General features: G+C 49.7%; 1 protein-coding gene across 1 annotated transcript; it reads left to right on the plus strand.

Annotated features, from left to right (window-relative positions):
* Positions 1 to 1,076: 1,076 nt before the first annotated feature.
* On the plus strand, positions 1,077 to 10,684 carry LOC122927640. Its single transcript, XM_044279666.1, has 2 exons — positions 1,077 to 1,109; positions 6,732 to 10,684. The coding sequence occupies exon 2, from the start codon at positions 7,342 to 7,344 to the stop codon at positions 9,019 to 9,021; it is 1,680 nt and encodes a 559-aa protein (XP_044135601.1). The 5' UTR covers positions 1,077 to 1,109; positions 6,732 to 7,341; the 3' UTR covers positions 9,022 to 10,684.
* Positions 10,685 to 12,966: the final 2,282 nt, after the last annotated feature.

The following is a 12,966-nucleotide window of genomic DNA, read 5'->3' on the forward strand; positions in this document are numbered from 1 at the left end:
CCCACTATCCCACCAACGCTATTATCCCCTCCAATCTATTATCCCCCCCACTATCCCACCAACGCTATTATCCCCTCCACTATCCCACCAACGCTCTTCCATACCCCCCATTATAATAACCCTTGCCCCTGGTTATTATATTAACCCTTGCCATCCCCTGATATTCCCCTGGTAACCCTTGCCATACCCTCATTCCTTTGCCCCTGGTTATTAACCCTTGCCATACCCTCATTCCCTTAGTTATCACCCCTGCATTGGTTTGTGGTCTGCTTTACCCCAGCACGACCACCGTCAACCCTCGTCGTGCCCCCTAGGGATAGAATATTAGTCAGGTGGGTGGGTTGTTATACCTGTATGTGTGTATTGTATAGTTAGTTTGTGGGTGGAATTTGGGAACGTGTAGTGTAGTTGAGTATTGTATATTTAGTGCTGTATTACTGTATTGTGTGCGTAGTGTCAGGTGTTAATAAATACTGTGTTACTTGTACCCTTTGTAGTGTGTACTTGTTAGCGGTAGTAAGTAAGGCGCATGCAGCTAGTATAGTGATTAGTGTAAGGCATAGAGAGGATATTGTTATTGTTATATAAAGGTATAAATAGGCGGAGCCTTCACTAGACGGCTCCTCCTATTTATGAATATTAATTATCGATATTCGCATAATATTGCTAATTAATATTCCCCCTTTACATTGGCGAGCCAGGCCCACTGCGTAGATTTTGCGTTTGTTTTTGGTCTTAAGGCTAAGGGTCGCTAGTACTGTGAATTAGCGGGCAGGAGAGACGCGGTCAGCGGAGTGTCTGAGCGTCTAGGACCCGATAATTCGGACAGGAGAAGCGATACTTCCCTTACACTACCAGAAATAAAACAAAATCTTTTGCAGAGAACTTATAGTCTATCTGTGTACTAATATTTTTGTATTTGCTTTACACGGTCACCGCTGCTGGGGTGTGAAGAAGGATACGTCACGGAAAGAGATCCATCTTCGTTGGAGGTACATAGAAGTCCGGCTGGTCGGGAAGAAGCGTTCCGGAAGAAAAGGACTTCTTTCAAGCAGCTGCAAGGGACGGGAGAGTACAGCACCAACAAGAAGATGGAGGCTCAGAAAAATGTGAGTATGAACTTCTCCACACTCCAACACTTAGCCAAAAACAGCACTTTTAATCCCATTGTTCCTACTACATACAAATCCGCTGAGCTGCTGTGGTCCGCTTTACTGGACCAGGTGTACGCTCATGACCAGGTTTGTATTAGTAGGAGTGTCTTTAACAAGACCACCAAACGCCTCCAAATGCTAGCCAAATTGGTTCTTTCCTATGAGGATACCATTTGGAAGGCGGAACACACAGAGACACTTGCCAGCACAAGAAAGGCAGGGGAGGTTGCGGACAAGGCAAACTTCCACTGCAATTGTTGTGTTGATAACTATAGAAGAATTCACACACTAGAGGTTCAATTACAAGAGGAAGCCCAGTGTACGGTCGAGAGGGGCAGAGAAATCTGTGTGTTAGAGTCGAGACTCTCGGATAAGGACAGTCTCTACTCTGACTTGGATAGAGAGCTACTCCGGCTGTACACTGAGATTAATCAGTATAGGAACAATACGGTATCTACGGATGCCCTGATTGTTCAGATGAGGGAGGACCTGGCTGCAAAGACGCAAACAATTGTAGACTTGCAGCGGGCAATCTCCAATTTGTCCAGGCCTAGTACCAACGGTATGGTGCCCACGAAACAAGTTTGTGTTTCGGGAACGGCACAGGGGGAGACAGCGGCGACAACGCCAGGGTCTTCGACGGATAATACATCCGCAGTGGTAGACACTAGGGGACATGTGGAGCGGTCACTACGATTCACCCCGACACCCGGGGAGAATAGGAGTAGCAACCGTTACCAGGAACAGGACAACGGTTGGGGAGAGGAGAGTGGAGGAGTATATTCCGCTTCCAATCCGCCAACACGTCCGGAAAAACAGGAAGAGATGTATCCTAACCATTCAAGTATGGAAAGGATAAACTTCCTGTTACGGATCTGCAAGGAGATCCCGAAATATGATCCCCATGTAGATCCGTTCGCTTCATGCGATATTTTCGAAGGTCACTGCAACAAATATTCAGTGGCTCCGGAATATCGCATGGAGCTGTTCAGATTATGGTTACCAACACACCTTAATCAAAGGTATGAGGTAACGGGGAGGATGCAACCCACGAATGGCCAGTTTCATGATAAGGAAGAACGTCTCTCCATACTCACGAGACTGGCCACGGGTCACTGGGATGTCACTCCAGAGGTTCTGTCAAAATTCAAGCCTACTATACATGATGAACCCTTGTCATTGTGTAGTCGGTTTGAAGCAATGTACAGGAGGGTTACCAAAGATCAGGGTATTGGGATTCCACAAGGCATGGTGCGCATGTTTGTGGAAAAATTCCCATATCTTGATACTGCAATCCGGCTGAGTGCAGCTAGGGAGCCATCCCTCACGGACGCAGCCATGATTATTGAGCAGTGTAGACAAGACATACTGCTCAGTAAGAAGTCTGTGAAAATGAGGGAGCGTGTGCCTGTATACGGTAGGTCACAAGATGACCGGGTACAACACACGAGGTATACATCCACCGTTCGCCCCACGGCCCCACCGTTGGAAAGGGCAGGAAACTTTTGTTGTTTCCTGTGCTTACAAGAGGGGCATATAAAAAGAAATTGTCCACAGTGGTTAAACATTAACCGGACAAATTCGGATAAAAATGGCAATAATAACGGTTTCAGGATGAAACCCAATTTTGCCAGGCCTGTGGGGGGACAGGGTGATATGAATCTGGGACATTCGTCAGGGCAAGCACCAAAATGCTTGGCGGTCATGAATGTCCCAGGGGGCGTGGAATCAAGAGATTCCACACCTAAGGATCAGGAACAGAGCGCAAGAGTGGCAGTATGTACCACACAAGTACCTACTGGGAGTCTGGTGGATATCGAATGAGGATTAGGGGTCCCTAAAGAGTTGGCACCAGTATGTCCAATCATACTGGATCCTTCAGGGAGACCCCGTATAAAAGCCACGATAAAAGATAAAGAAACGGAAATCATGCTTGATACTGGGGCGGAAATTTCCATTACCAATATCAAGCATGATCTACTCCCCAACAGCCCTCAGTGTGTGGTGATCGGATTTGATCACCAACAAGGGGGGGTGAAGGCCCACAGAATTGATGAGGTAATCATTCAGATTACCAGGTGCACTACCCTCAGGATACCCATGTGGTATTACCCCGGTTCTGATAACATTATCGGAACCGATGTAATGACACAAAATGGGTGGATCCTGGATCTGGCAAATTGCATTGTGTGGAGAGGTCCCAGACGAGCCAAGGTGTTTGTCATTCAACGCCAGTATCTGAGACCACCTTTGCCAGCAGTAGATAACTCTACTGATGTGCTGGAACACAAGTGGCCTGAGGTCTCACACAATCCAGACCTTGAGCCTATTGTGTACAAGCACCCTGATCTGTGGGCCCAAAGTAAGAATGACTGTGGCAGACTGATTGGCGTTTTGGTAGACATCGAGGGTCCTGACCCTCCACCTCAACGCCAATATCGATTTCCACCAGAGGCCACCCATTCAATTATGGACACAATCCTTGAATTGAAGACTAGGGGTGTGGTCATTGAGGGCAACTCAAAGTGCAACAATGCCCTCTGGCCAGTTAAGAAAAAGGACACAAATGCATGGAGGCTGACCATAGACCTCCGTGTCCTTAACAAATACACCCCAATGTCAGCCCCAGTGGTGGCCCAAACTCCCGACATCATGGCCAGAATAAGTGGCAAAAGCCGCGTATTCTCGACCATCGATGTTGCCAACGGGTTCTTCTCCATCGAACTCACGGAGTCGTGTCGGTACAAATTTGCTTTCACGGTGGGGGACAAACAGTACATGTTTGCGGTACTGCCCCAGGGGTTCCATAGCAGCCCCACGTATTTCCATCAGGCATTGGCGGCTGTGCTGAGTGTATTCTCACGACCGGAATGCCTTTTACAATACGTGGACGACTTGCTTTTGCATACAGAAACCATGGAGGAACACTTGGTTCTGTTGAAAGAGCTGCTAGGACTCCTGGCAAAGTCAGGACTCAAACTGAGTCCCCATAAGGCAAATCTGGCTAAAGCAGAGGTAACTTTCCTTGGGGTCCAAATTTCCTGTGGAACCAAAGGTATCATGACGGCCCGTGTGGAAGCCATGGTAAAGTTACCCAGGCCTGGCACCCTTCAGGATTTGAGAAAATTCCTGGGGGTTGCCAACTTCATGAGGGAGTTCATAGAGGATTTTGCGGCCAAAGCGAAACCTCTCTACGAACTCCTTCGGGGAGAGGAACCCTCAATCAAAGGATGGTCCGATGCGCAGGAAGAGGCCTTTTCAACCCTGAAAAGGGACCTCTCCTCGGCGCCTGTGTTGGCCACTCCACATTCAGATGGGGAACTGGCCATACAGGCGCATGCAGGGATCGAGTCTATCGCAGCGGTCCTAGTACAGAAAGTAGGCTACGAGACTAGACCGCTGGGATACTTCTCCAGGCTGCTTTCGCCCGTCGAACGAGGGTTCGATGAATGCGCCAAGCAATTGGCAGCCATACACTATGCTGTTAAGACCACTGAGCATATTGTTGGCTTCCGGCCCCTCACTTTGCAGACTCCACATTCACCGTTGACCCTTTTACTCCGTGATACTCTCCCTGGAGTCTCCCAACAGAGATTCGGGAGATGGATCATGGATCTCAGCGGCCGGAATCTGCAGGTGGACCACAAGGCCAAGTATGTTCTGTCCCAGTTGCTTAACCTGACTGGAACTGAACATGACTGTGGCCAACCGGTAATGGACGACTCTCCACAGATGTTCAGGACTGACAAGCATCCAGATGACAGAGTCATCTTTGTTGATGGCTCTCGGTTCTATCTGGATGGGGAATATGTCACAGGTTTTGCTGTGCTGGATGAGACCACTGGTACCCAGAGTCTTGTCCGGTTACCGGGTCACATGTCAGCACAGCGGGCAGAGTTGGAGGCTGTTAAAGAGGCTCTGCTTCTTCACCCTCCAGGGAAACGAACTATATATAGCGACAGCTCATATGTAGTTCGCTCCCTCACATTGCACCTGGACGTTTGGAAGAGAAGAGGATTTGTGGACAGCCAAAACAAACCTCTGGCTCATGTGTCAGTCCTGAAGGAACTGTGGGAGTGGGGTATGGCACACGTGGTGGAAGCAGCCATCATAAAAATCCCGGCGCATCAAAAAGGGGATGAACCTTTGACAATAGGTAACAACCAGGCAGACGAACTGGCAAAACTAGCAGCAGTATCTGGGACCTTTAGGGAACCAGGCACTGAGCCACTGCCCGCATTCCGGATTGCAGCACATACCCATCTGAGTGACAGCCCGGTGTCATTCGAGGAGGAACAAGCTAAGGATCCTCTTCTAATGACACACATCCAAGTACCACAGCATCCCTGGTCCTTACAACAGGGGATCCTGTGTTACGACACCGGTACACAGTCGCTTCCTCTCCCGGTGGTTCCTCAGCATCTGCAAGCAGAGCTGACACGGTTGAACCACCAAATGTTTGGACATCTTGGCCGGAATAAGCTCTTGCCTCTCCTGAGAGACAAATTGTACTGGCCCGGAATGTCCAACACAGTAGAGGAGGTTACGCAACAGTGCCTGGTGTGTGCTCAGGTTAACCCAAGGGCATCTGCCTTGAAGCCAGTGTTACAGCGGGTTCCTCCTGCTGATGGTCCATGGTCCGCTATCCAAATTGATTTCATCGGACCTTTGCCAACTGGGAGTCGTAACTGTCGTTACGCCCTGGTGGTAGTGGATGTCTTCTCGAAGTGGGTAGAAGCCATCCCTACGGTCAATGATTCGGCCTCCACCACTGCCCGTGTTCTCTGGGAACACGTTCTGTCACGATGGGGGATCCCCAGATTGATAGAATCTGACAGAGGGACCCATTTCACGGGTAAGGTCATGAAAGCGCTTTGTGGTCTCCTAGACATAAAGCAAAGGTTTCATGTCCCTTATCACCCTCAGTCAGCGGGCATCGTGGAGCGGATGAACCGGACCATCAAAACCCGGCTTTCAAAGGCATTGCTGGAGAAAGGTTCCTCTTGGGTAACCTCCCTTCCAGCTGTGCTAATGGGTATCCGAGCCACAGAGGCCTCTACTACCGGTATCTCCCCATTTGAACTCATGACCGGACGTAAGATGCCCCTATGTCTACCAAACGAACCCCAAGTGTCGGAGCCCACGAAGAACGCCATCGCCAGGGACTTGTTTCTTCAACAGGTTCAGCAGAACCTGAAGGAGTTACTGCCTCATGCAGCTATACGGTTACACAAACCGTATCTACAGAGGGAAACACCTATGCCCTCTGTAGGAGAAATGGTAATGGTGAAAGTCTTTCGTCGGGTCGGCCCTTGGGACGCAAACTGGGAAGGACCGTACAAGGTCCTTGAAGTGATGGGGGACACCATGCTGAAGGTACAAAGGCCTATCACGAGCAAGAGGAAATCCCGTAGACGCCAGGAAGTTTTTTGGATTCACATCGACCAGGCCAAAGCCACCCGAGCCTCCCCAACTCAATAACGAAGACCGTTCCGAGTTGGGTGAGGGGGGGGAGGAAAGGGCTTGGTGGGTCGAAGGTGAATCCAATACACTTATACATATTCCATCTCATTGCAGAACACAAGAGGGAGACACTCCATGGGACCTCACTACCAGGGAAGAGCTAGGCATCCTCTGAATGGGATACGTATCCAGCTTGTGACACTGGTGGTAAGCATGTTGGTGGCAGGCTCAGCCTCTTCAGGGGAGGACCTGGGGACTAATATTGGAATTTTTGGGTGGCAAAATCCTGGAACCATACGAGCACGTTACCTTTACACCAGGTCAATGGTATCTGTATGGTTTCCAGAGAGAGGGTTTTGCCAACGGTGTAATTCAGCATTATACCCCGGTGGAGAATGTGTCTGCCATACAACATGACTTGCACGCCCTCTGTCTCAAAGAATACAGGCATTTTCAGGACTTGGACCCTGTACCTATCAAATCCTTAAGATGGGTGTCTAGGAATCCACACCTGCACCCTTACCAGCAAGTGAGAGCCAACACTTCCTCAGTGTTGTGTACAAAGGAGGGTTTGCTGAGTCCTGAAGATGTCACTGGGGCAGAGTACAGCGGTTGGTATATCCTGAAAGCTACCTTCCTAGGGAAGTATAGCAGAAACGGGTTGAGGGTTAGGACATATTTCGATAGGCCCATTCCGGTAAAAGGCACCCTGAAGGCTTATTGTATGTTGAGGGATTCCCAGATGATTATCACCAGGGAATCCAGTTATGTACAGGGACATGTATCCACAGATTACTTGCGAACCAGCATAATGATGTTAAAGTTAAATTGCAGTGACTCTGATCAGGCCATCTGGAATGATCAGAGTGGTCCGGTAAAACTGGAGGGTTTGTATCGAGCCACAGTTTTAAAGGTACGGACCGATGCCAAGGACCCAAGGTATACGCAGTTAAAGGGGTCTCCATCCATACGGTCTTTCATGATTACGATCATGAGAGACAACTGCGTTCCTGAGGTGACGGGATACTATTTCGTCACCTATGCCCACTGGGAACAGGATACCCAGATGGTGATGTTAGACACTAATCCCTGGAGGTGGGATTTAGTGTGTAATGGGGTGGACACCCCTACAGTGGATGTATGGATGGATGGTACCCCTATGACTGAGGAATACCGGGGTAGGTATGTGTCTTCCGATTGGACAGACCCCAGAGGCAGGGACATTAACTTTGACATCAATATAGATGGTTCATTCAAGTGGCCTTTTTGTGAGGCAGCCGACGAAGGGTGCTGGACCTTTACTCAATGGGTCTATCTATCTCAAACCAAACCCGTAGGGAAACTAGTGTTACAAGCTGGAGAAGACGAACAATGGTATCCATTCAAAGGACGGGGACAGGTCTGTGTTACGGTAGTAAGGGTCCCTTACGAAACAGAAGGTCTCCAACCAGTACGACCACATTCGGACTCTTGCACCACCCCTATCCATCAATTGGCAGACCCTGTAGCTCCTCAACTGTCATCCCCCTGGAAGATCATCACGGATGCAAAATTCATCCTGTTTACCTGGAGAATTTCCGTGGATGACTTCAGAGTGGATCACTGGGATCACAGGTGTGAGGAGTTCGTTAGGAACCAAATTGACATGGTAAGAGGTTGGATAGAGGCGGGGCAAGAGGTCAGGAAAGACGACTCTCGACTCAGGAAGAACAGGGGGAGGAGAGACCTGGTGGCTATGGGACTTGGCGGAGGTGCTTTGGGAGTGGGTGCCCTGAACACTATGGATATGGAAGTCCTGAGAAGTAAGCTTGGGGAGGTTGCGCGACACGCCGGGGAGGGATTCAAGACCCAGATTGATGTAGACCACGTCTTAGAGGGTTTACAACACTCGCACATTGATGCCACTACCTCTCTATCTTCCGCTATACGTGAGAAGTTTAGGAGGTTAGTTGTGGGTCTTTTGGAGGAGCAGGATCGGGCTCAGCTTGCTCTGGCGTGTACGCAGGTCCAGAGTGAACTCTCGGACAACCTTAAACATATTGTCACGGCACTTCATAACGGCCACTTCCCATTCAACCTCCGTCAGCGAATAAGCCCACTAATTTCTCCTTTTGCCATTAATCACACCAACTGGTGGGTGGTTCAGTGGCATGGATGTCAAAATTTAACCTGCACTGCTTCGTCCCTGGCACCTGTATCCGGTCGCATCAGACAAGGATACAGTGTCATCAATCTAGGAACAATGATTAACAACCAGACGGTGCTTCATCCCCAGCTCCCCTCGGGCATTCTAACCTATGAGGAGGGCCATCCCTCTTTGTTTGATACAGAGGGATGTCGGATAAGGGAGAATGCCATCCTCTGTCAGGGTAGTCGGGAGCGGACGCTCAGAGGGGTCCTGTGAGATGAAGGCCAACCCAATGCCCTCATCCTCTTTGAAATATTTGGGGCAGGGGTATTGGTGTTGGTACCAAGGGAGTGATCCATCATATGCAATTTTTGGACTTAACTGCACCGAACGAGGAACACTCCGCCCCAGAGCATACTGCACCCTTAGTCCCGTTTTAGGTTTGAACGTCACAGAGCAGCAGGGAAGAACCCCGATTACCCCAGAGAAAAGACTTGACATCCGCCCCGATGTTCCTGTAAGACTTCAGAAGATTCCTCTTGGTTTCGGCAAAGAACTTAGACATCTCCTAATGGATTTTAACCAAGAGGAAGAGATCGTACAACGTCTTCGGGAGACGGAGAAGCAAGCCACCATTCAACTCACCCATGACCGAACAAAGATTACCGCGGTTGCCACAGCATTGAACAAGGACTCAAAGGTTTCGTGGTGGGAGAGTCTTTTCGGATATAGTCCTAAGGCAACTTCATTTTTCAATTTATTGATACACCCGGTGATAGTGCTTCTGGCTCTGGTTGGACTCATGTACCTTGGACTATGGTGGATGTATCGGAGAGTCAAGAGACTAACGGACCAACTAAACCAGAACCAGACGGCACTGCACGAAGTCAACCGCCGAAGGCTCAGGACATGACTCCACAAGAAGTCCTGAGGCCTAATCACCCAAAAGACAGGACAATTGGACTTAACTCTTGGGTTTGGGGGGGTTGGGGGGTTATTGTGTAAATAGGTGGTGTGAATGGGGATAGAATAGGGCACGATAGGGACAGGCCCCCTCTGGTTGCCATTTGCCACTTTGACCCCTGAACGGTAAGGACCATGAGGGAAAACCTGGATGTGTAGTGTAACGGAGGTATTCCCGTTGTTAGAATTTAGGTACCGTGACATCACCTCTATTGAGGATATATATCTGACCTGCCTTGTAAAGACCGATTCAGCTGTCCATGGGAGAACCACACCCATCCTTCAATCAAGATGGAACAAGACATGCTTAAGGAGAGTTGGCACAGAATGGAGACTGAGACTGCAAGGGTGGACCCACTCCAGATTCTTTGGGCGTGGACGACACCTGAAGATCGGCAGCAAGGCCAAGAGACGGCGAGGGTGTGGTCATTCTAAACTTCAGGAGTGACCAACACCGGAAGAAGTGAGAAGAAAGACCAGTCAAAGACTGCGAGGTTCAAGCCACTCCGGACAGTAGGAGGGGCTGACACCGTAACAATCAAGGTAGAAGAGAGTTCCTGGGAAAAGAAGATGACGGTGTATCCTGTGGATGGGGGAGTCGGTTACGGTGAAGGGCAGGTCGGAGGAAGTCATCGGGTTAGATGATGTCTAGGTACCTAAGAGACAGGGTGCACTCCGGTTTTCCTGGACCATTACCAAGGATGGGGTTGAGGGGGGCAAAGATGCCTCCACCCTTCCCCCCAAGAGATTGTCGCATTTCCGACAACAGGGGGATTGTTGAGGAAGGGTGGCGCGTATTGTGTGGGTGTGTGTGTATGTATATGTATTGGCGGTGCAGAGGACGATGTGCGCAAATGTGCCCAGCACCTGCGCCCATCCGCCTCCGATATTCCCCAGGGGCTCATCCATGCCCCTGTGGGAATTCATATAGTGTGGCCCGCGAATGCATATACATATACACGTGCCCCTTTAATATATTGTGGGCCCCTTTAATATATTGTGGGCCCCTTTAATATATTGTGGGCCCCTTTAATATATTGTGGGCCCCTTTAATATATTGTGGGCCCCTTTAATATAATGTGGGCCCCTTTAATGTATATGTGGGCCCCTTTAATCTCTATATATATATATATATATGTCCCCCTTCATGCCCCCTGAAGTAACTGCCACACACAGCCCCACATACATTAAACCCCCCCTACATGGACCCAGATGCATCAATGTGAATGTGGCCCAAGCATTCACATTGATGCATTCTGAGTAAAGGCGCCAGGATGACCGGATAAGGTCCGGTCATTCTGGTGACCTCAAAAGGATTCAGAATCTAATGAATCTGAATCCTTTTGTTCCAATTATCTCCAGCCCGGCTGGAGATAATTGGAGCATAATAGAGAAAGTGGAGAAACCTCCGCTCCCTCTATTATGCGCATTCCGGCAATTACCATTGCGATGTCCGGAATGCTAAGAGCTGCAGACGGGAGATCAAAGGATCTCCCGCCTGTCAGCCAGTACACGCGGCCCTGCGGCGCGCGTGCAGGGATGCGCGGGCAGGCGCGGTGACGTCATCTCACCGCGCCGGCCCACGTGTTCCTCACAGTGGTGCGCGCTCGCGCGCCGCTGTGTGGGCGGTACGGAGTGCGGGCGGCTGGACATATAAGTCCGGCTGGCCCGACACTAAGCAGAAGAGAGCCGGCCGCCCACCCACCTTACCTGGAGAATCATCCCCTGGACTGACGAGCCCCCCTGGACAACGAGCAGGACCCTAAGTATCTTTATTAACCCCCCACTATCCCACTAACGAAACCCCATTAACCCCCACTATCCCACCAACGCTATTATCCCCTCCACTCTATTTACCCCCCCCCCCACTATCCCACCAACGCTATTATCCCCTCCAATCTATTATCCCCCCCACTATCCCACCAACGCTATTATCCCCTCCACTATCCCACCAACGCTCTTCCATACCCCCCATTATAATAACCCTTGCCCCTGGTTATTATATTAACCCTTGCCATCCCCTGATATTCCCCTGGTAACCCTTGCCATACCCTCATTCCTTTGCCCCTGGTTATTAACCCTTGCCATACCCTCATTCCCTTAGTTATCACCCCTGCATTGGTTTGTGGTCTGCTTTACCCCAGCACGACCACCGTCAACCCTCGTCGTGCCCCCTAGGGATAGAATATTAGTCAGGTGGGTGGGTTGTTATACCTGTATGTGTGTATTGTATAGTTAGTTTGTGGGTGGAATTTGGGAACGTGTAGTGTAGTTGAGTATTGTATATTTAGTGCTGTATTACTGTATTGTGTGCGTAGTGTCAGGTGTTAATAAATACTGTGTTACTTGTACCCTTTGTAGTGTGTACTTGTTAGCGGTAGTAAGTAAGGCGCATGCAGCTAGTATAGTGATTAGTGTAAGGCATAGAGAGGATATTGTTATTGTTATATAAAGGTATAAATAGGCGGAGCCTTCACTAGACGGCTCCTCCTATTTATGAATATTAATTATCGATATTCGCATAATATTGCTAATTAATATTCCCCCTTTACACCCATCATTTAGGCTAGTTTCACAGTCTGTCGAGTCTCTCTGGATCCGGCATTGCCGGAAGCCTGAGCATTCACATCTGGCCCGATTAAACTATAATGGGGACCGGTGGATGAAAACCGCTGCACTGGTCTCCGATGGTCCCTATTATAGTTTAATGGGGCCGGACGGGAATGCTGTGGCTTCTCTCAATGCGGGCTCCAGAGAGAGTCAACAGGCTGTTCCCTGCCTTAGGCTAGTTTCACACTAGTGGCAAGGAACTCCGGCAGGCTTTTCCGGCGGGTGAACAGCCTGTCGGATCCGTGCTGCCGCTAGTGCACATGTGCCCCCGGGTCCCATTGACTATAATGGGGGCGGGCCGGAATTCCGACGGCAGCATGGCAAACATACTGAGAGGCGCAGGAACTCCGTCCCGCCGCCATTATAGTCAATGGGGCCTGAGCGGTAGTCCGGGGGCACGCGTGCACTAGCACTTCAGCCTGCCGGAGTTCCTTGCCGCTACTGTGAAAGTACCCTACTTGCAGGTTACACACTCCTTTTATTTCAATATAGGGTGAGTATTGTAGGAGGAGAGCTGAATTAATGTAGTCCATAAGATCATTTGGGTATCAAACCAAACAGGGAATTGCAATGTCTGTGTGTCTGTAGAGAGAACTTTGTTAGCTAATTACATTTTGGGATCACAGCAGTGACTACCCGATTCATGTG

This window comes from Bufo gargarizans, chromosome 2, assembly GCF_014858855.1.
Source record: "Bufo gargarizans isolate SCDJY-AF-19 chromosome 2, ASM1485885v1, whole genome shotgun sequence".
NCBI lineage: Eukaryota > Metazoa > Chordata > Amphibia > Anura > Bufonidae > Bufo > Bufo gargarizans.